Source organism: Gymnodraco acuticeps, unplaced genomic scaffold, assembly GCF_902827175.1.
Source record: "Gymnodraco acuticeps unplaced genomic scaffold, fGymAcu1.1, whole genome shotgun sequence".
NCBI classification, from domain to species: Eukaryota; Metazoa; Chordata; class Actinopteri; order Perciformes; family Bathydraconidae; genus Gymnodraco; species Gymnodraco acuticeps.
In genome coordinates, this window is record NW_022990869.1 from 364,751 (window position 1) to 387,600 (window position 22,850).

A 22,850-nucleotide genomic window follows, 5' to 3' on the forward strand; every position below is an offset into this window, starting at 1 on the left:
GCGCTGTACAATAGCTGCCCACTGCTCCTAGTACTAGTCCTGGTACTAGGATGGGTTAAATACAGAGAACAGATGTCACTGTGTGTGCTGTGTGCTCTGCATGTGTGGCCATTAAAGAGGGTTTCATCCCTCCCTCCCATTCTATTCTATTTCCATCTTATGTTGTTTGTTTTTATTTTGCTTCTACATTTCTTTATTATTGTATTAATTGATTAACAAGCCTTCCATAATAATGTAGTCTAATTTAATTTAATATATATTGAGCACAGTAATAGTAAACTTGTATTTCTACGTGATGTTGTTATTGATTTCTTAACGGTTTGCAGCGTTGTCGTGTTGAACGCAGCCCAGCAGAAGGGGCGTGGTCAGGAAGTGACGCGGCAGCCGCCTCCCGATTCGGAGCCTCGTCGCCTTTCTGCTCCGGTTACTTGTAGGTTAAATTTGTGGCTCTTTTTCCACGCAGACTTTCGACCACATTTCCCGGGAAAGCGCCCTGCGGAGCTCAGCATGGGCACCGTCCACGCCCGGGTAAGAAAGAGTCCGGTACCCGTGTTAGTCAGCATTTTGACCTCTCCGTGTGTTCAGTCAAAAAACATGCAGAGCGGCCACTGAGTTGCAGAAAGGCCCATAATGTGAATTAAAGAAGCCGTAACTATGCTTTCAGAGCTGTGGTGAGACACTGAATGAGTTTCCTGCTAGTTAGTTTAAGTCTCACAACTAAACTGCTGTGTATTTAGATATAAACCATTGCGAGTACTGACAGATGCTAGAGGCTCCTTCACTCATTGTAGTGTTGCTGCACACTGTTAATTACATCCCTCTCTCTTAGTGTTTTACACCAGATGTCTTTATTGTTTTTAGTCAAAGACATGATATAGAAAATACAGGGGAGTGTTATGTAGCCTTGTATAATTTTATTTTTGTAAAAGAACAACAACATTTACATTTTTCTTGCAATACTTTAGGTCTTTGTTTGTTGCATTGATGAAGGAGCCTTGGTTTTTATGATGTGCATTGTAAACATCTGAGCTGAAGCTGTTGTGCACATAGCAATTAAGCTTTTGAATAATTAAAGACAAGTGTTTTAGGAGGCTATTAGGTATGTCTTAAAATGTATCTCAACACAGTAATCATAAAATAAGGCCTTTTGGCATCAAGTCATTTATCTGCAAGTAACACTGTGACAGAAAAACTATTCATCAACTATTTGGATCATTGTTATTTTCACTTCAAAACATTTAATTGATGTATTTCAACATTTCCTGGATCTAGCTTCTCCAATGTCAGAATGTGCTGCTTTTATCTCTATTATTTTGTTGTTTATTTAATATATTTGGGTAATGGTATTGAACAGTAAAGAAGACATTTGAAGATGTCATCCTGAACTATGTCTTGAGACACTTTATAGAGCAATTGATCCAATAATGGAGAATAACATCTGCAGATAAAGCAATAGTAAACACCTAACATTACCAGAAAAACACCTTGAGTTTTCGTAGCATCTTATTTAACTTCTTCTAATTCATTAAACACTAAAATGTTTTTCCCAATATGTTGTGCGGCAGAGCCTGGACCCTCTGCCCATGCGAGGGCCGGAGCTCGGGGTCCATCCTGACGACATCGAGGCTCCTGAGATCGAGCAGAAGCAAGAAGTCCTCGAAAACAAGAATGTAAGATGTGTTATGTTGCAGGCATTAAATACACCAGAAGTGTTTATTTTACTTGCAAAATTATTATCCATATTTTGTTCTTTGTCTTCTCTGTATTCCTAACGCTGTCTGTCTCCTTCTCAGGTTGTCGTTCAACAAGTTCACATAGATGGGCTCGGAAGAACGAAGGATGACTTGTTGACGTATGAAATCAAAGAAGTTTTCCGGGCAAAGAACCTGATAGATGTAGGTGCACGTTGATACAGCCGAACTACCCAATGATTCTTTAGTTGTAGGCCTCTGAGTAACTGAAACAAGCTTCAAAAACATGACTTCATTTGTTGTGCAGGTGATGCGAAAGTCCCATGAAGCCCGACAGAAGCTGCTGCGCCTCGGTATCTTCAGAAAAGTTGAAGTTGTTATCGACACATCGAGAGGTACAGCCAATCACTGCACTGATATCAGACTAGAGTTGTTACATACACAATCTCAAGATATCTGACTTGTTATTTTAAACCAAACAACCATGTTTTTTCTCTTCTCCTCAGGTGACGGTGCTCTTCCCAACGGCCTCGATGTGACGTTTGAAGTCACCGAGCTGAGGCGGATGACCGGCAGCTACAACACCATGGTCGGGAACAATGAAGGAAGCATGGTGAGCAATATGATCAATGTCACTTTCAAATGCTTTTCTTTTGCACTATATCTTAATGCTCAATGTTTTTTACTTAAGCACTTTGCATTTCATTTTTATTTGTTCCGTTCATGGTATGCAAAACTTAATGTATAATAATTGTTAACAAAAGATGTCTCTATAAACACACCATTGACCAAAAAGGAGCAGGGAGAAGAAAATAAACTTATATGACCTGCCCCTTTCTCCCTAATATTTCTTTTTCACAGCCAAACTTATTCACAGCCAAACATAAGAGTATCTTAGGATAATAAGAGAAACACAAGTACAAAACATAAATTGCATTGTTGTTGAAATGTGCTGTAAAATTAAATGTGCATTAGGGTGGTCCTTAGTGCCATGTACATTTCCGAATTCATTTATTTTAAGCCCCAACCACCAGAATTTGTTATGATAGTCAAGATGACTCTCCTGGTGAATTTTATTCAAATTCCAACAACATTTACCCCTCCTTCATCAACCTTGAAGTTTAGCCTCAGTAGGGTGGTCCTTAAAATTGAAAGTGGGAAAGTCTACGCTCCAACCTCCAGAATTCATTCTATTAGTCAAGAAAACTCTCCTGGTGGATGTGTTCCTCAATCTGACAACATGTACCCCTCCCTCATCAACCTGGGCTGCCACGGTGCTGCAACTGAGGCTACACTTCAAGGTTGATGAGGGAGGGGTACATGTTGTCAGATTGAGGAACACAAAAACCAGGAGTTTTCTTGACTAATCGAATTAATTCTGGGGGTTGGAGCGTAGACTTTCCCACTTTCAATTTTAAGGACCACCCTAATGTGCATACTTGCATATAAACATATTTTGAATGAAATAAACTGGATTACCAATGTCTTCTGTAAAGGTAATTTGATATGAATTTAAGTTTGTCGCACTGGGTTATTTTATCGCGATGAGATTTCACTGTTACTGTGTTTATTTTTGGAGGCCTTTTGTGTTCAAATGTCTTTTGCATGTGATCTTTTTAAAGGTTTGGATGCCTCTGAATACACCATTGAAACCGTAATCATCAAACCCGCTTTGTTTTCAGGTACTGGGCCTGAAGTTACCTAATGTTTTGGGTCGAGCAGAGAAGATGAACTTCCAGTTCTCCTACGGCACCAAAGAGACGTCCTACGGTCTGTCCTTCTTCAAACCCCAACCTGGGAACTTTGAACGCAAGTAAGACATAAAAAAGAATGTTTTTATGTCTAATTGACTTACTACATAGTATGGTCTTTAGAGAGATGGGTATATGTTGTGATCTCAAAGGAACTGTAACCAGGTGTTGACATTTAATTATTTTCCTTTTCCAGCATCACACTCAACATGTACAAAGTAACGGGTCAGTTTCCCTGGAGTTCACTGAGGGAGACGGATCGAGGCATCTCTGGAGAAATGAGCGTAAATACTTATTTCTATTCATGTGTCTATTTATTTCATTTTGCGCAGTTAAAACCTTTTTTCTAAAACAAATTCTGTGTAAGTTAACTGAGCCACAAAGAGTCATACTAGAAGGCAGTACAGTGATTTGTAAAGTACTAAGAAGTCTGGGGGTTGGCTCTTTAAAAAAGAGTTTGGACTTGGTTTTCTTACATTCTTCGTTAAAACTTTATTTAACAAGTAGGGTCCCATTGATGACGATCAGACTACAGACTTTTGAAAAGTGAAATTTAGAGTCAGTTTTGTAACCAAGAACATTTCAAATCATCAAAGTCTTAAGGAATTGGCTTCTTATTCTTTAGTTTTGGAGGGATCAATTAATATTCCAAGCTGAGAGTGTATCCCTTTTTCCAATTTCCATTTAGGACAGATTTAATGGATGGAATAATAAAGAGGTCTATCAACAGAAGCCTCTCAGAGAGCCATTTAATGACACAATAGATGCTGTGTTACAAACAATGTACGATAATGCATGTGATCTGTACCAAAGTAACTCACGTCTTATAACCATTTCCCCTCCCTCAGTTCCCCTTGTGGAAGACCAGCCAGACCCTGAAGTGGGAGGGGGTGTGGAGGGAGCTCGGCTGTCTCGCTCGCACCGCCTCCTTCGCCGTCCGGGAGGAGAGCGGCCACTCCCTCAAATCCTCTCTCTCGGTATTTCCCTCTCATTTTATATTCAAATGATTTGACTGTAGGCTTGGGAATATAGTGGGTGATAAACCAGGATTTATGTGTGATTGGTGTCATTTTGTTTTTCAGCACTCTATGGTCATCGACACGAGAAACTCCTCCATCCTTCCCAGGAAAGGCGGCCTGTTAAAGATCCATCAGGTTAGTCGTTTAACACAGAACAAGAGCTTTTTATGAGTATATTTTAAAGGGGACCTATCATGCAAAATGCACTTTTTATACATAAATATGTGTCCCCGGTACCCTCTCTCTTTTCCTCCGTACCCAAATCTCTAAAAACGGGGCTACAACGGAGTTGATCCAGATTTGCGTCCGATATGACGTAATATCGGAAATGTAGGCTGGCTTACACTCACGGCCCTATCAGAAACGTTGCTATCAGAAACAATGCCCGACTGTTTTGGACGTAATATGGTCGTGTTTACATTAGCATCGCTAACACTCAGAGCTAACCTGTACTGGAGAGCATGTGTGTGAAGAAGCAGGAAATAAAAAGGAACTCACCTTGTGGTATAACCGGCAAGAGAGAAAGCCTTTGAGCTCCATACTGTTTCAGAGAGAATCCTTGATAATCCATGATATGGCGTTTCATCACGGCAGTATTTAGTTTAGACAGTAGCTGCCGGGTCCCGCATGAGCTCAGCCCCCTCCTTTTTTATTATCAATTTTTATACCCCAAATCAGCACTTTTGAAACAGGAAGTGAAATAGAGGGATATGAGGCATGGCCAGAATGGGTGATCTGTTTGGTATTTTGAGCTAAACACTTCATAGACATTTTTTATACATCTGAGACCTATGCTATTGCCTAAAAATAGCATGATAGGTGACCTTTAAGGTTTCCCGTCTTGCCCAACCTGTGAATGCTCAAACGTCCAAGGATGAACTAATTACATTTTGCCAATCAATGGTCACTGTGACACTAACAAAACATGCTTTTGTCCGTCACTCCTGAATACATGTGCTACTGACAATCTTACAGAAACGTTTAGTGGGATGAATTGATACCATGACATTTTGGGCAGAAAAGTAATCTAAACTGCAACTGCATTAACTGGGTGGTAATTCTAGTTTTTAAGTTAAATATAAAAAACAATACGACTGTTCATGTGGACCAGGTTGACGTTTCTGTTGTTGTTTCTGATGTGTAGGAACTTGCTGGTTACACCGGAGGAGACGCCAGTTTCCTGAAAGAGGACTTTGAGATCCAGCTCAACAAAACACTCTACTGGGACTCGGTGAGATTCACATTCATTTACAAAAAGAAAAGCTTTTTTTTAAAAGCGCTTTATGTTTTCTCTGGGTTTCAAGATCCTAATAAATGACTCCAGTAGCATATTCAGGCTTTAGTTGGCAGATAAATTCACTTTATTAAACCCTTTTCTCCTCCAGGTCCTTTCTGCTTCAATGTGGGGGGGTCTGCTGCTGCCCATTGGGGACAAGCCAACAAGCATAGCAGACAGGTACAGAAACAAAATGCACCACATTATTATAAACTATTACGATATGCATGAGACCAGTGTCTTTAAGTCGTGGCACTCAAAACAACATAAGCCCAGTTTTTTTGCCTGTATTTGTTTTACATTCTACCAAATTCACACCAAAAGTGTTGACGAAATTAACTATTAGAAGTTTGTGTTTGCAAAGTACCCGTGTACGGTAAGACATCTCTGGAATACTTTGATATTGAAGAAAACTTAAATAAGGGATTATTTTAAGGCAAGTTTTGTAGTTTTAGGGAGTTCCTTTTTTATGATTTCTAAGTACCGTTATGACAAAGATCATAAATAAGGATGTATGGCAAACCAAAGAATTATAAAACAGTACATTTAGCCAGATTCAAAAGACTTGGTTTAAAAATATCAGCATTTTCTGACCTATATCTTTAGGGAGTACAACTTTGCACAATTTAGGCAATTTTAGGCAAATTGCTGCAATGGAGAAAACTATATTCAATTTTTAAAAAAGTACTTATTTCCCATTTTTCGTTTTCATTTATTCAATTCCATGTGGCTTTATTGGCATGGGACTGTTGCAAAAGCATATAATAATATGAATATTAACACAACTGGAAACCCATAACTGTATATATCGTATGTTTTAGACGATAGGTACTTTATTGATCCCAATTTTGGAAATGTTTGCGTTGCAGCAGCATAAAAACAAGGCAATGTACATAAGAGAAATTATGACATAAGAAATAAACAGTCCAAAATATTTCTGAAATAAAATGGCATTAAAAAGTAAAAAAATAAAAGATATATATACGTGGAAAATATACATGTGGAAATGTATGTGTTTCTGTGGTCCTCCTAGGTTCTATCTGGGCGGCCCCACCAGCATCCGAGGGTTCAGTATGTACAGTCTGGGTCCGCAGAGTGAAGGTGAGACCTTACCCTCTCTGAGCTGGTGAACGTTGGAGTTTGATGGTTATTTAAATGTTGTGTGCTTTGATTACTGATGTGGCAGGAGACTACCTGGGAGGAGAGGGCTACTGGGCGGGGGGGCTGCACCTCTACACCCCTCTGCCCTTCAGACCGGGCAAGGGGGGCTTCGGGGATCTCTTCAGGACGCACTTCTTCCTCAACGCCGGAAACCTCTGTAACCTCAACTATGGTGAGAAGATAACAGAACGAGCACCTCTGTAATGTTTTGGGTTCATGCTATCGTGATATCTAGTCTTGTATCACAATATGGAGTAGGGGACAATGTGCAGAGAGGCGGTCATTCATGAAAACTGACCACCAGGTGAGCGGGATCCTGACGTGAATATAAAATAATATTCAAAAATGATTCTATGGTGTTTTCTGATGTAGAAAATATATATGTTAGTTATCCACAGCTGACGTTACATTTATTTAACTCTTTACATAGTCCCTTGATCCTCATTAGCAACGGTCTGTTCTCCTTAGCAGTGGTCTGTTATTGAAAATGAACAACCTCTGGAATGTCCAAATTGACCAATCAGAATCGAGTATTAAACTAACTTGTGTAATAACAGAGTATAGCCCAGCCCTAGGTTGAATTTGTATTATACCCTCTGGTTTGGAAGGTGTGGAGTGTAGTAGAAATAGATGATGAAAGCAATATGATACATTCAGAAATGAAAACTTTTTTTTTTTTCTCACTCAGGTGAGGGGCCAAAAGCTCACCTGAAGAAACTGGCAGAATGCATCCGCTGGTCGTACGGAGTGGGCATCGTGCTACGTCTAGGGAACATCGCCAGGCTGGAGCTGAACTACTGCATTCCCATGGGAGTCCAGAGCGGAGACAGGTAAGAGCTGCTGAGGAAACAAACCATCACACAGAAACTGCCTGGACAGGTGGGCTCTCTACCTCTGAAAGTGAGCCTCACATCTGTTTACATGTGTCAGTAATGCAGGAAATATTGAGCACTGTCAAGCTTGCACCTGATGACTGAAGTGGGTTTGTTTAATGTCAATAGTCGGTCTATTATTAATTGACAGTCCTGCCGTAGCAACAGAAAACAAATCAACAATTCTCAGATATGTCAATTAAACAAAATCACTATATTTAAGTAAGTCTAAGTATACACTATATTCAGAATATGTTCTCGGCTGTATCTTGCCACCAGTAAGGGAAACTTGTCTTTACTGTTTTTCTCAATGGTGGCTTTGAAGGTAGTATAATTTCACTTTCAGTTCCTCGTGGGAAAGCTCCGTCTTCTGGCAAAATAAAGCATAACAGATATTCTAAGCACAGAGTACCCTAAGCTGAGCAAACCTACTCGATTGTATAGGTGGTTTAAATGTTTTAGTTTCTGGCCCCGTGCGCAGCATTACATTGATTAGCTATCGTGACACTGACTATATACGAGTACCTTACAACTCCATACAGAAAGTCTGATTCTTGATATTCTTTTATTTGTATTTGAACCGTTTCCTCCGTTCCCTGCAGGATCTGTGACGGCGTCCAGTTCGGAGCAGGAATCCGCTTCCTGTGAATCCACACTTCTTTGGATGTAGAACTTTGTTTGTTTTGTATCAGCATTATTTAATGGCAGAAACAGGAAGTTGCTTGTACAGAATTGTTGTTACGACTAATTAGTTCAATAAAAGTGTTTGCACTGATTTTTGCACCGGGTAATTTCAGAGGTCAAATACTCCGAGTCTCAGATTTGACTCCTTCACTTAGTTTAAATGTTCTCATGAATGAACCAGAGTATGTCACAAGATACATATCTGTAAGTCGTATACCAGCAAATTGTATTTACATTTTTGAATAATTGCTAAATTAATTGATTAGGAAAGGAAAAAAAAAACATTACATTGAGCTTACAATAAGTGCGTTCGACCAAGAAGATACAAACTTGAAGAAAACAGAATCATATAAGTACATCAGGTTTCATAGAGCCAAAACATTTCAAGTGCTACTCAACTGGCTTTAGGTAAGCCAGTCCTTTATTAGTATATAAGTGCTTTGTTAGTAATTCTATCGCTCGAAGTGGAGTCGAAAGAGATGAGTTTTCAGTCTGCGCCGGAAGGTGTGTAAGCTATCTGCTGTCCTGATGTCAATGGGGAGCTCATTCCACCATTTAGGAGCCAGGATAGCAAACCCACGTGTTTTTGCTGATGGGAACTTGGGTCCCCCTCGCAGTGCGGGTGCAGCGAGCCGTTTGGCTGATGCAGAGCGGAGTGCACGTGCTGGGGTGTATGTTGAGCTTCTTAAATATGAACATTGAATACCTTTCTGTTGTATATCATTATAAACTGAATATCTCAAGGTTTTGTTCTGATAATTTAACAGAAGGTATTTGAAGATCTTGGACTCTGGAAACTTAAAGACATTATACCATTCTGCTACTCCGAAGAAATGATGATAAAATGATTAAAAGATCAATTGACGGAAAATGGAAAGTTTCAGCCCTATATGTTTATCATTATGCTATGACTTTAAACACTATTTGGAATAACAAGAGGTTTGAATGAAGATCATACAGTAAGTTTTGGTTTTGTGGGCCTTTTTATTTCACAATCCTTCCAAATGTACAAAAACAAAGACGTTACAAAAGAAAAAAGGATTTCACCATTACCATTATCCCCGTGACGACGACAAAAAAAAAAAACAGAGCGACAGATGACTGGCGTCAAACCAAAGTGCATCAGCCTGAGGTGCAGAAGACACACCAAGGGAAATAAAAATCTCAATTTTCAAAAAGCTGTCCCCTCTTCCCTAAGAATTTGTTTTTAAACATCGGGCAGGCCCTGGCCACCTCCTCCTTCCACAGATTTCCCAGAGCAGCGGAGGACCTAAAGGGACCGTCTGTTTCGGCCTCAGAGCATTCGGTAGTTCACTAAGAGAGTGGAATATAATTTAGTCCTTTGTTTGCATGAATTCCCCCAATCCTCCTCCTCCTGTTGTGAAGGGGATGTTGAGTTCCTGTTTGGAGCTTTTATAGCTCGATCTTATCGTCGTCGTCGTTCTTCTTCTTGCTCTCCTCCTCCACCACCAGAGTGTTGGTGGCCTCCTTCTTCAGGTAGGCGATGAAGTCGCTCACCTCGCGGCCGCCCTGCAACACGAGCGGAGAGACGGGACAATTAGCCGAGTGGAGACACAAATACCGAAGCCATTTTTACTTTAATAGGATTATAAGTCAATGTTTTGAGTCATATTTTACATCTCAATCTTTATATATATATTTTTACATGATACTGGGATTTGATATACATGTTAACTAATGTCTCCCTCTGCTGTCCCATTGTTATGCCATATATGGACGTACACGTTAGTCACCGTGCATGATAGTCAGTTTTTGTTATGGCTGGAATATACGGCAAACTCCTTTCCATACATTTGAGTTCATCTTGATGTATGTTTGTAGGCTGGCCGCCCGTATTGAAAAACAAATATGAACTGATGCAACATAACAACGACCTCTGCGCATGTTTGGTCAGAAGTCAGAATCCACAACGCCATGGGAGGGGCAGTGGATTGTTTTTGCCGCTTGGACAAACAAGAGTTTAATTTGTTTTATTGATCAGGGATTCTTACCTCGTATTTCTTCGGGCTCGTCTTGCTTCCAGCTGGGGAAAAGTACAGTGTGGGGAATCTGAGGAGGAAATCAAATCATTAATACATCGTACTCAACCATTAGATACTTTTAAAAATATTAATTCTGTAACCAAGCCTAAAAAAAAAGTGACACCTTATCAAAGGTTCCCAAATCCACAAAGATGAATTTGATCAAGGGTTAGGGTAACTTATCAGCCTACATATAAACGGACGGATGTTTTACTTCCTGAATACTCGACACTCACCCGCTGACTTCATATGGAGATGGCACATCGTTTGCTGTGGCGTCCATCTTTGCAATGACAACGTTGGGATCATTGCCGAGCTTTAAGAGGAGAGAAACTGTTAGTGCGCTTGTTCACAACATCCAGAGAGTCTGAGCAACCATTCAAGCTAAAAAGATAACTGGCTGTACTCATTGAATACAGAGCTGAAATGATTAACTGACACTATTCAACCCCAAACCTTTTCTCTGCCCAGTTCTTGATGGTTAAATCTGCAGTTTTTATTCAGAGTACCGCTTCAGTTTCCTCACCTTCTCTCCCAGCTCGTTGAATTTGGGCTCCAGGGTCTTGCAGTGTCCGCACCACGGAGCGTAAAACTCGATCAGCACGTCTTTGCTGTCGTCGTTCACGATGGAGTCGAAGTTCTCTGCCACAAGAACCTGAACACAAAGGGTACACATCACAGGTTTAATCATTATGGATTAAATGTATAAGAGACTATATACGAGTGAGGTCTTTTTTACTGTAATATTGTCGGCATGTAAAGTCAGAATTAGTGCTTGGTACGTAGCAAGAGGTCCGGAAAATTCAGAAAGCTCTGCTCTAAATCATTCAAATAAACCTTTTTTGCTACCCTTACAAAACTTAACACAAATGTAATTGAAACCTCCTGAGGCTGAACTCAGGATCTGGCTGTATTGAAGGGCGAAGCATCTGTGTATATTTGTTACTACACATTAAGTATTAAAAAAGTGGGAACATGCGAAAGGTCACCGTTGGAATAAATTCATAAAAATCAACAGCACAGAAATGAAGAATCCATCTGGATGTTTGTCTCACCTTGACGGGTCCGTCGTTGCTCTCTGGGATGGGCTCTGATTTGAGGTAACGCTTCAACGAGCCGTCAAAGTAAGCCTGCAGGAAACGCTCCAGAGCTTTGCCATCACGACTGTCGGGAGAACAAGAACACAACTTGTTTAAGGAGGGGAGAGACAACCAAGAAACATCAACACTGTCCAAGTTTTTACATTTTCAGGATTTCAAGGCTTTTATTGTCCTTCGTACAGTGTAGTTATGTCGATGAAAATCTTAGGTCACAGGCTCCTCCAACAGTGCAACACAATAAATAAGATACAATAGTACATGTAATTACAATATAGAATAGAAGTAGTGCGTATATACACTATATAGAGTCTATATACAAGTGATATATCATTTGTAAGTTGCAAACAGACGAATATTATGGATGTTCTTAATTATACTTTTCTGTACAACTTTTACAAATCTGAATGAGAGATTGTACAGTATTTCTCTTTGTCTAGATAACACACATAATTAGTTAAACAGTCTTAAAACATCTGGAGGGAGAGTGTGTGTGTGTGTTTTTCTGTGGTAATTTCTGGTGCACTTGTGGCAAACATTCGCCATGACTTACGAGAACTCCTCAGCCATGATGTATTTGTCTCCCTTGCTGGTGCGGATGGCCACCAGGGGGAGCTCTCCTGAACTTCCATCCATGCCGAACTCGGACACATCCTGGCCGAAGGCGCTCTTGCTGGCCACGGCGAAGTTCAGACTCTTGCCCTGATCCAGGAAGACCTTGGCTACCTTCATCACCCTGGAAAAAAGGAAATTGTGGTCCGTTTTAAAAGTCAGGCTTTTGATCTCGAGAAAATGGCATCTCTAATCCTAGGATGAAAATACGTAAGTGACAGCAGCGGATTCTCAAGTTTGTAATTAAGGGAGAGAAAGTAAAAACCAAAGTGTTTTTCATTTAAATATAGTTAAACTCCATTTGTGTGTTTAAAAGAATATAGAAAAGATGGATTTGATCACAAGGAGAAAACATCGGCCCTGGGGAGAGTTCAGAAACACGTACCTGTTCCTCCAGTAGTTGGAGCCCTTGGGATTCTTTTCATAATCAACCTCATAATAAGCCACCAGCAGGTCTTCCCCCCGGATCTGGTCTTTGTTGTCGTCTGTCATGTGTGGGCAGATTCCAAAGCTGAGGTGAAAAAAAGAGAGGAAGGATAAATCAGTTTACAAGAAGGAATTCAAACCAACAAGTGTTGCTTTAGACAACCACACATACAGACGGTTTAGTGCAGGGGGGTCAAACTCAAATACACAGTGGGCCAACATTTAAAAAAAAAAAATGGGTACTAGTCGAGGGCCGGACTGGTTCAATGTTTATTGCAGAACTTATTGAAATGAACGTATTGCACATATTAAACCTGGAACTAACAAAGCTTAAATGATTGCCTATAAAAACAACATTAAACATTAAATAATCAGTTGCATTCATTTCTTATGGCTCTATCTGCAGCTTTTCCAGAGTCATTTCTTATGATTACATTTTCCCACAGGCCAACAACAGCTTCAACAAAACATTTCCCTCAAAGACAAAAACAAACATGCCCTGCTGTCCTGAGAGAGAAAGTGCAGAAGGAAACATCCATTAAACTCAGTGTGCTGCTCTGTGATGCTAGTTCAGATACTTGGCATCTCATCTTGGGTGCAAGGTCATCAATGTTTGGGGTCAGGCTCTGAGCGGAGGAGACCCTCAGGGTGGAGTGAAGGTGTGCGTGCAATATACCGGCGGGCCAGATCTAATAGTAATTAGAAATTATCCTGCGGGCCGAAATTAAATCCACCACGGGCCTGATTTGGCCCCCGGGCCTTGAGTTTGACACGTCTGCTGTAGTGCAATCATTTAGTTTGTTTAAAGGTTTTATCTGATAACAAGATGCCTGAAAAGCAGAATAGGTGAAATGCAAACACACTGATTAGCTGCATATTTCAACCTCATGCAGGTATTGTTGAGACAAGAGGCGAGGCAGGAACAAAGGGAAAGTGAAAGAAAAGAGTGTATTTTGGGCACAGGAAGCTGCAGCTTAGTCACATGACTAAGTGTGAAATGTGAATACTGGTTAACCATACGTAGATATCATCTTGAGCCCATTTGTAAGTTTTATAGAAACGTGTGCTTGAAATTCCAACTAAAAAAGACAAATTGATCGTTACTACAAGTCCTGTAAATTAATAAAAAGTATAAAAAAGTCACTTATTGCACATACTGGGAAACAAATAAATGAATCACTGCCAAGATGGATTGCCTCAACATTTCAATGCGCAAATATGGAAACTCGATTTAGGGCAGTCTAATGGGCCCTGCATGCAAATGGAGGGGGGAGGGGCAGAAATAACAATGGAAATAGCATGCTTGTGTTTTCACTTTGAAGAGAACTTAAACAATGTGTTTTTAAGTTCACTAGTGTACAACATCTTAAAAAACTGTTTGGCAATATCAACTTAAAGATGACTTCAGGCAACTTTAATAACTTGTGAAGATTGAGAGGCCAGCAAACTGTCTCCACATATCTCTAAGTGTAATACTTTTTCATGCTGAGTTTGAAGATATTGATCTTCTCTTTCAACTGCATTCAAACAAACGGAGGCATCACTCGGAGGCATCACTCGGAGGCATCACTCTGGCTCGATCAAATGACGCAGCCATGATGATTGGCGAGGACCGGTTTTTTATTTTTCTACTCTGAAAGAACCACTATTATTTTCTATTTAACTTCCATCATGTCATTGAACCAGACTATAAAGTCCAGTATTTTATTAATGACAAGTAAGAAACGTAACAGACATGAGTGAGCGCTGACTGTTTGCCGAGTGGAGGCCTCACCCACCACACAAGGTCCTGTTGGAACTGGGCCATGCATGTAAATATGTGCCGTTACTGTGCAAGATAACGGATGGGTTCACCAGTGCTAACAAGAACAGCTATTGTAGGCGAGGTTTGCAGATGTTAGATTGAGATAACTTTAACACTCACATGTTGTCTTGGATGAACTTCTTGATTTTGTTGCTTGTGTAAACGTCCCCGCTGAATTGGACGGTGCCGTCTTCAAACTTGTTGTTGAGTCTTGGTGGGCGGAACAGGACGACTCCCCTGGAAACAAAACACGAAATGTCAATGAAGTCTTCCTGCATCACAAATGTGTAAGGGCACCAGGTATTTAGCAAATATCTGCTCCCAAGGACTTGAAGCAAGAATAATGAATACACTAAAGGCAAGAGATTTGTCTTGGCAGATGAGAAGCGCTATATAAATTAAATGTATTTATTTATTTTTATTTAAGAGTACACTTTAATTGTCTTCTCCATGATGGTATGTTTGTGTTTTTATCATGTTCTGTTGCTTTTACCTCATAGAATATTTAACAAATTGTACAGTGTCCTTCGTAGTCATGAAAGGCAACTTAAATAAAATGTATTATTATTATTAGGAGGAGGAGCTACTTACTCTGCATCAACACCATGGCTTGCGAGGAGAGCCTCAGAGTTGGTGTGGGCGAAGCGGTAGTTCTCCCTCAAGGCGTTGGCGGCCTTGGCGAACTCTGCCTGAGCTGTGCTCTTCTCATCAGCAAAGAACCCTGGGAACGAAAAGATGAATCATGTTCAAGACTCAAGTCTTGTATTTTCATGTGTACATAGCTACAGTGTAGATATATCAATGAAAATCTTAGGTCACAGGCTCCTCAACGATGCCACATAATAAAAACAGATACAAATAGTTAAGATGTTCAGATCAGGATGCAATAACCCTGGTCTTATCGTGTCAAATGTTCCCATAGAGTGACTGAAATTTGAAAAGTAACTCACCAACAACACTTGCGTCTGAGTCTGAGGTGTATTTGGCCAAGTCTGCCTCGGTCTTGAGCTCCACAGAAGCTGGTCCACCCTGCTTCTTCAGGAAACTGACAATCCCATCTACAGAGAGTCAGAGGGAAGCAGACGGACGACAGGGAGAAGATGGGAGCGAAGCAGAAGAAATGTCAATAACCTTGAGGTGACAGAGGATCAGATAGAGAGCCTTGAATAGAATTTAAACACATAAAAAAATTAAAAAATCATATCAGAGGCAAATACCTGCAGTCCTGGGACCATCATAGGGACCCGTCTCCTCTCCATCTCTGAAGATCTTCAGGGTCGGGTACCCACTGACACCATATTTGCTGCATACGTTGCTGCTGGTTGTGCAGTCCACCTGAGGGGAAAGGAAAATCGTTCACTTTCTGAAGAGTCACGAGAGAGACTCAGAACAGAAAGCCACATTGAAAGAAACGGAGTTAATTGAAGTGCATTATACCTTGACCAGAGCGACGTTTCCTTTCAGACGAGTGGCGGCTACCTCGTACTCAGGTGCCAGTCGCTTACAGTGGCCACACCTAAAGGACACAGAGGAAACGGATCAGTCAAACAAGGGAATTACTTACACATATACTAAGCCGTGTTCAAGTTTCATCTTAGAGGAAATCCGGAGGGAGATTAAGTTATTTCAGTGGAATTTGACACCACTAAGGTGAATAGGGGTGTGTACAATTTAAAAAAGTTAGTAAAGAAAATATCAGTGGAGTGTGATTCACAAGATTATAAACCAAGTAACTTTACTTGTCAGAAGCCCATGTTTTCATGACCAAAATGACTTGGTTTAGTGTCACAGACAACTAAGAAATAAAATCTTTAAAACTACAAGGTAGAAGAAATTGTATTTTAGCATTTGGAAAAAACCGTAGCGTTTACTTAAGTGTTTAATTTCAACGTTTTAGTCAATATTATAAACTTTTTGTTTAAGTTTGCCACATTAGAAAACACGTCACAGTTGCCATGGACCAATCAGAGAAGGACACCAAAACTTCCCAGACCAATCAGAACGTTACAACAGGGAAAGGACACACCCCTAACTTCCTGGTAGGATAATTAGCTCACGGTTTCCATAGAAAATGCTTCACAGCGGCTAAAAGCAGCAAATCATTACCAAGGAAACCTCATTTATTACAGTTTAATGTTTAAATGCACTGTCAAGTAATACATGTCTGTCAATTACGGGTGCACTTAAACAAAACATATGAATGAACAGCTAGGATTTAGACCTTTCCGCTTCTAGCTAACATGCTAATGTGTGATCACTAGCCAATAAAAGGAAGACTATTTGACACACATCTGATAATCTGCCACATAGTTCCTAAAATGCTCTCCACAAAGCATTATGTTTTATCCAATCTATAGGAAATACTCACCATGGGGCAAAAAACTCCACAAGAGCCAGACCATGGAGTCCAATTTTGCTTTCGAAATCATCATCCGTGTAGTCATGCACGTCGCTGGCCCCGATGAAGCCGGCGAGGGCAGCCAAAACCAGCACCCTCAACATGTTAAAAGGGCTTTTTTACTTTGTTTAACAAAGTAAAAAGATGCAAATCGTTTCTGTGGGCAGCCCTCCTCTTCCTCTTCAGCTCTTGTGCGGCTGAAAGCTCCTCCGACAGGGCCTAATGAAGCAGACTGGAGGCTGATGTTGGCGAACGATTGAGATGTGCAGTTACACAGCGGGGACCTCTCCTAACCACACTGTGGCAGCCTCCCATTGGTCTATTTGACCTGTCACTCTGCCTCTGTCAGCCAATGGGAAACTGCCAAATGAGAGATTGTCGTCTCAGGACCAATCAGAACTCGACAAAAATCACACATAGAAGGGATGATGTTACTAGTTGACTGCTTGATATCATGGCTTTTTAATGAAGTACAAATAACTCTAAATGTGTAATTATTTAAGGTGTAGATTTAATCTTAATCTTAATGATTGCTAATTTTGTGAAAAATATATTTATTTAGCATTTTCTTTTAGGGAAGGAAATGTGCAGGTGTCTTTGGAAATACTTGCATTAATTACTCTGGATTTTTTTTTGTGATTCCCAGTACATTTTAAGACATCACTTATTCTGGGAATGATTGTTTTCCTATATAATACATTCTTAAAACACAACAGGTGTGGTATTTAAATTTTTCAATACAAAAGCAATCAAATATATATATTTGTAATTCTCAAAACTTTAGGGTTTCAACTTTTTCCCCCAAAAGTTGTTCTTCATAAAAACAGTAGCCAATTATGTTTCTGTTTTTTTTCTGCAATTAATGAGTTTATGGTTGCAGTTCTAGTCTCTACCACTAGTTCTTGTTATAAGTTCTCCCAGGGCCTGCATCCTTATTTAACCTTATATCGTGCTCACACTTTGTATGCCCCTGAATACAGTTGTGATCGATCAGAATTACTACACATAAACTGAGACAGAGGTCTTTCTATCTATCATTAACACAATTTTTTATTTTTAGATTTTCCTTCACTGGCAGCACTTGTGGTGACGTCACACCTTTTAACGTAAAAATCACAGGTGTTTTAAAATGAAGTACAACCTTGCCTCTGACTGACGTAAGTAAGTAAGTACACCTTTATTTTATAGCACCCTTCTCAACACGAATGTACAAAGTGCTTTACAGTATACAGTACACAATACACAATTCAAAGTACAACTATAAAATGTAGAATAAAAGGCATAAAACACAGCAGGTAAAACACAGGATAAAACACCAATGAAAGACAGCTACTTAAAAATCTCTGAGACATTGGGAGTTCATTCCAAAGCCTTGGGGCCACCGCCTCAACGGCACGGTCTCCCTTAGTTTTTAACCTCGTTCGGGGCACCCTTAGGAGGCCTTGCTCAGAGGACCTCAGGGCCCGGGTTGTGCTGTGAGGGTGGATAAGGTCGTTAACCCTTGTGTGGTGTTCGGGTCAAATTGACCCGATTTCCATTTTCAATGAATAAAAAAAAATATAAGGATATTTTCGTTCAACCTGAAACTCAATGGCCGGGGCTTATTTATTGTGAAGGACATGTGGAATTGTTTTTATTTTTTTCCACTTATGAAAAAATGCCCACCCGCATTTATGTCCTTCATAAGAGGTTCGGGTCAATCTGACCCGGATACAATACCAGGATAGACAGACAGAGAAAAACACACAAAAACACACAAACTAAAGACACACACACACACACATACATACATACATACATACACGCACTGTTACGTGCCGTAGTGGGTGCTGGTGTTTGGGTGTGTGTGCGTGTGTCTTTCTCTCTCTCCCTCTATATTAGAGGCTTCTCAATACTCAAATTTCCCCTCCTCGACTCCTCGGTCCTCGGTCCTCCGGTAGTGACCCGGAAATGAATTTCAGCGCGCCATTTTGAAGGACGTCTCATTTCTCTAAATGCACACCGAGGACCGAGCATCGAGCGTCGAGGAGGCTCTCTGGAGGAGCTATAACTGAGGATACACTGATGGTTCCTCCACGGCTCCTCCACGGATGCATTTCCGGGAACGGTGGAGGCGTGACGCACGGCCGGACTTATCTCAGCCAATGACAGCTATGCATGCATCCCCTGGATATTATTTTAGAAACTGCTTTCATCGCGTCTCGATGTTTCCAGAGAGAACAGCTGTACGGTCCATGCAGAAAGCAGAGCAGTGTGTATAATATATATCACTCAGTATAACAGGCCTACTCGCTTTATTTGCTTTAGTTTAGTAGATATCTACAAACAAAGAGTCGATATTTTTCTAAGACCATTGCTTCACATAATAAAATACACAACGGCTTATGCTTTTGGAGCTGTAGGTGTGTGTGGTACAGTGTGTAGGTGTGTGTTGTACAGTGCGTAAATGCGGCGGACAGACGGGTCTCAGTTGGTTTGGTGTCCTCTGCTTACTTTTAATAGGCATACTTGTAAATACAACTTTTGGCCCGTCATTTCAATTCCCCATTTCAGCGACCAGAGAGAGGGGGGGATATATCCAGTCTCTGATTGTGTTACGTTATTATGAGAGTGCTCTCATACTTTAAATTGTATATATTTATATACATATATTTGTGTGTGTGTCCCCGCATCTGTAGCCTGTTATTGTCTCATTATACCGCACTCTCAATGAATTCAAAGTAAATATGTGGGGGAACAATGTTCAGCTGATCTAACACAGATACAGCGCTATGACAAAACACTCGACAGCTGATGCAGCTGTTGCCACGTAATAATGAACGGACGTCTCTTTAAAATGACCGCTCAGAGGAGAGGAGTTCTCATTTCTTTAAACGTCTGCTGCTTCCCCTCCTCTCTCCTCGGTTCCCCTCCTCGGTCCTCCGCTCGCATCTCCTGTGGGCGGGTCTAAGTCTCGAGGAGGGGAACCGAGGAGGGGAAATTTGAGTATTGAGACGCCTCTATTGTCTCCAGGTGCAGCCTCTCCCTCCAGGTGCAGCTTCTCCTCCAGGCGCTCCCAATCACCAATCAGGGCCTCCATAAAGGACCTGAGAAAAGCTGCAGTGCTCTCTCCTGCTCCTCTGGCTGCATGGGTGCTGCATGGTGTCTATGTCTCTGTGTGAGGCCTGTGTTCTTGTGAATTGTTAGATGTGCTCCAGTTTACCTTTTCGTGTATTGTTTATTTTAGTTTGCTTTGCAAGTTGGCTGGTGATCCCTTTTTCTTTTGTCCATTAAAACATCACTTTGTGGCTTCAGTAGACAGTTTCCGCTCTTTTTTCTCGTGCCTGGTCCTTTCTGTGCTTTGTTACTTCCCTTCGTACCCCTAGATTAGGAGGGAACGTAACAAATGGGGGCTCGTCCGGGATTTGAGACAAAGAGTGAGTACTTGTTTGTTGTATAGTGTTTGGTGGTGAGCAGTGGTGTATATAGGTGTAGCATTGGCTGTGAAGTCTCTTACTGTTGAACAGCTTCCTCAGTTTGGATAGGGGAGTGTCTAGCTGGGCTGAATCAGTCCTTCCTTCAGGCACTCATTTATTATTTTTGCCTTTTTTATTTTCGGGGTAATCCTGGGTGGGGATTTCTTCCCTGTTGGGGGCAGGCGTTTCAGGGTTTCGGCCGCTGATGTTTGCCTTTAAAGTCGCCTCGAGCCCGGCACGCTCCAGAAGATGGTTAGGTAAGTCGTGGTAGGCAGAATCTGGGGAAGTTCGTTATTTGGAAGACTGACGTCAATGTTTGTGAGGTATTAGTGGTAGGATTTTTATTTTTTTTAACTCTTCTAATTAGCTGTGGTTCAGGATGGTTTTTGTTTTGGAGCCGTTTGTGGCCAATCCTACTGTGTATCAGCTAGACTGCTGTAGGAGGGTTGATTTGCGGTTAATTGCTGACCACTATAATGTTTTTGTCTCCACTGCTCTCTCTAAAAGTGATCTCAAGGCTACTTTGGTATATGGGCTAGTTGAGCAGGGGGTTTTGAGTCTGCCTGATTCAGTGGAATCTCCTGGCACGGTGGCCGGGGCTGTTGCAGCAGTACCTCCTAGTGAAGGCCACGTTGATGCTCCTGGTATTCGGAGTGCTAGTGCACAGGAGAAGCCCACCATGCCTCACTTTGACCCGCTTTCTGCCCAGTCCTCTTTTACAGGCTCTAGGTTAGATGCCAGAATGAAAGTACGTGTGGTCCGTCTCCAGTGGGAGAAGGAGGAGCGTGATAGGGATTTTCAGCTCAGGAGGGAGCTGGAGATCATGAAGTTGGAGGCAGACACTGCTGTCTGGATGCGTCAGCTAGAGCTCCAAGCAGCTGTGGTGGGTGATTCTGCTGTTACACACTCTGGTCCTGCTGCCTCCTTCGACGTGACTATACATATTTCTTTGGTCCCTGTGTTTCGTGAATCAGAAGTGGAAACCTATTTTGGTGCATTTGAGCGCATTGCTGCTGCTCTGCGCTGGCCAGAAGATGTGTGGGCCATACTTGTACAGTGCAAGCTAGTCGGCAAGGCTCAGGAGGCCTGCTCTTCTCTTTCTGTCGAGGACAGTTTGGTGTATGAGAATGTTAAAGGTGCTGTTCTCAGAGCATATGAGCTGGTGCCTGAGGCCTACAGGCAGCGTTTTCGCGGCCTGGAGAAAACTCCTGCCAGAGGTATGTGGACTTCGCGAGGGAGAAGAAAGTCCTCTTTGACAGGTGGTGTAGAGCTTGTAATGCTGACGACATTACCTCAGTGTGTGAGCTGGTGATGTTGGAGGAGTTTAAAAACTGTGTACCGGAGCGTACGGTAGTCTATCTGAACGAGCAGAAAGTAACTACCCTTCAGCAGGGTGCCACTCTGGCAGAGGAATTTGCACTGATACACAAGAGCGGTTTTTTTTCAGCGGGACACTTATCGTAGAGCTCCTGACAATTACGTTCCATGTGCCAGTGTTCCAGTGTTGGATCCCAGGCTAGACAGAGCTTGTTTTTTTTGTCGTGACCCAGGTCATGTGATAGCAGACTGTGCAGCTTGGAAGAGAAAGCAGACAGCGGATGGCAAGCACCCAGAAGGGGTGGGTTTGGTTACAGCAGTGTGTCCTAGTGGACGGGCCACTGTTAACAAAGGGCCTGATGAGTGTTTGAAACCGTTCATCTCTACTGCCTTTGTCTCTCTGTCAGGAAAGGTGGAGGACCAGCGGCAGGTCACGGTGTTGCGAGACAGTAGTGGCTCAGTCATTCATCCTTGCCGGTGCCCTGCCCCTGAGTGCTGAGTCTGCCTGTGATGCGAATATGGTGGTGAGAGGTATTGCAATGGGTTTTGTGCCCGCACATCTTCACAATGTCCATGTCCAGTCTGAACTGGCTACTGGTTTCTTTCCAGTTGCTGTGCTCCCCAAATTTCCTGTCGACGGTGTGGATGTCATAATAGGTAATGATATAGCCGGGGGTAAAGTGTATCCTCAGGGCAGTTATCCTCACTGTAGGGCTCGTAACAGACGTGTCACACGTGCTCATTCTGTTTCTCTCCCAGGTCCTAACACTAAGAGATTGTGTTTCTCTTGTCTTGACCCTGGTCATTTAGTGGCGGAGTGTGTGGCTTGGAAGCAGCAGGTGGCAGCTTCCAAGCATTCAATAGTATGCTTGTGAACAATGTAATGTGTGTTTTGGTAACTGTGGCCAAACACTTGTTTGGTTTTATGGAGGGGGGTGTTATGTGCTGTAGTGGGTGCTGGTGTTTGGGTGTGTGTGTCTTTCTCTCTCTCCCTCTATATTGTCTCCAGGTGCAGCCTCTCCCTCCAGGTGCAGCTTCTCCTCCAGGTGCTCCCAATCACCAATCAGGGCCTCCATAAATGACCTGAGAAAAGCTGCAGTCGCTCTCTCCTTCTCCTCTGGCTGCATGGGTGCTGCATGTCTGTCTCTGTGTGAGGCCTGTGTTCTTGTGAATTGTTAGATGTGCTCCAGTTTACCTTTTCGTGTATTGTTTATTTTAGTTTGCTTTGCAAGTTGGCTGGTGAGC

General features: G+C 41.8%; 2 protein-coding genes across 3 annotated transcripts; one reads left to right on the top strand and one right to left on the bottom strand.

Moving 5' to 3' along the window:
* Nucleotides 1–362: 362 nt before the first annotated feature.
* On the top strand, nt 363–8,546 carry samm50 (SAMM50 sorting and assembly machinery component). Of its 2 annotated transcripts, none has more exons than XM_034233308.1 (15): nt 363–528; nt 1,566–1,670; nt 1,794–1,895; nt 1,999–2,086; nt 2,198–2,304; nt 3,374–3,504; nt 3,639–3,726; nt 4,291–4,419; nt 4,525–4,596; nt 5,606–5,692; nt 5,847–5,917; nt 6,771–6,838; nt 6,915–7,070; nt 7,587–7,728; nt 8,373–8,546. In XM_034233308.1, the coding sequence occupies exons 1-15, from the start codon at nt 508–510 to the stop codon at nt 8,416–8,418; spliced, it is 1,413 nt and encodes a 470-aa protein (XP_034089199.1). In that variant the 5' UTR covers nt 363–507; the 3' UTR covers nt 8,419–8,546. The 2 variants fall into 2 exon arrangements, with proteins under 2 accessions (XP_034089199.1, XP_034089201.1); XM_034233310.1 differs by having other exon boundaries at nt 6,924–7,070.
* An 872-nt stretch (nt 8,547–9,418) lies between these two features.
* pdia3 (protein disulfide isomerase family A, member 3) lies at nt 9,419–17,106 on the bottom strand. The gene is made up of 13 exons (XM_034233307.1): nt 16,804–17,106; nt 15,873–15,951; nt 15,653–15,770; nt 15,386–15,493; nt 15,027–15,156; nt 14,556–14,672; nt 12,591–12,716; nt 12,147–12,329; nt 11,552–11,660; nt 11,023–11,151; nt 10,733–10,812; nt 10,467–10,524; nt 9,419–9,984 (listed from the first exon to the last, which is right to left on the bottom strand). The coding sequence occupies exons 1-13, from the start codon at nt 16,935–16,937 to the stop codon at nt 9,868–9,870; spliced, it is 1,488 nt and encodes a 495-aa protein (XP_034089198.1). The 5' UTR covers nt 16,938–17,106; the 3' UTR covers nt 9,419–9,867.
* Between the last annotated feature and the right edge of the window lie 5,744 nt (nt 17,107–22,850).

Bases quoted from the DNA above. Each gene is read 5' to 3' on its own strand.
- samm50 (XM_034233308.1), top strand. From the start codon at position 508: ATGGGCACCGTCCACGCCCGG. The intron at 529-1,565 runs GTAAGAAAGAGT...GTTGTGCGGCAG, and splicing joins TGGGCACCGTCCACGCCCGG to AGCCTGGACCCTCTGCCCAT. The intron at 3,727-4,290 runs GTAAATACTTAT...CCCCTCCCTCAG, and splicing joins GCATCTCTGGAGAAATGAGC to TTCCCCTTGTGGAAGACCAG.
- pdia3 (XM_034233307.1), bottom strand. From the start codon at position 16,937: ATGTTGAGGGTGCTGGTTTTGGCTGCCCTCGCCGGCTTCATCGGGGCC. The intron at 12,330-12,590 runs GTACGTGTTTCT...CCTTTTTTCCAG, and splicing joins TCCAACTACTGGAGGAACAG to GGTGATGAAGGTAGCCAAGG. The intron at 9,985-10,466 runs GTAAGAATCCCT...CTCGTGTTGCAG, and splicing joins CGAGCCCGAAGAAATACGAG to GGCGGCCGCGAGGTGAGCGA.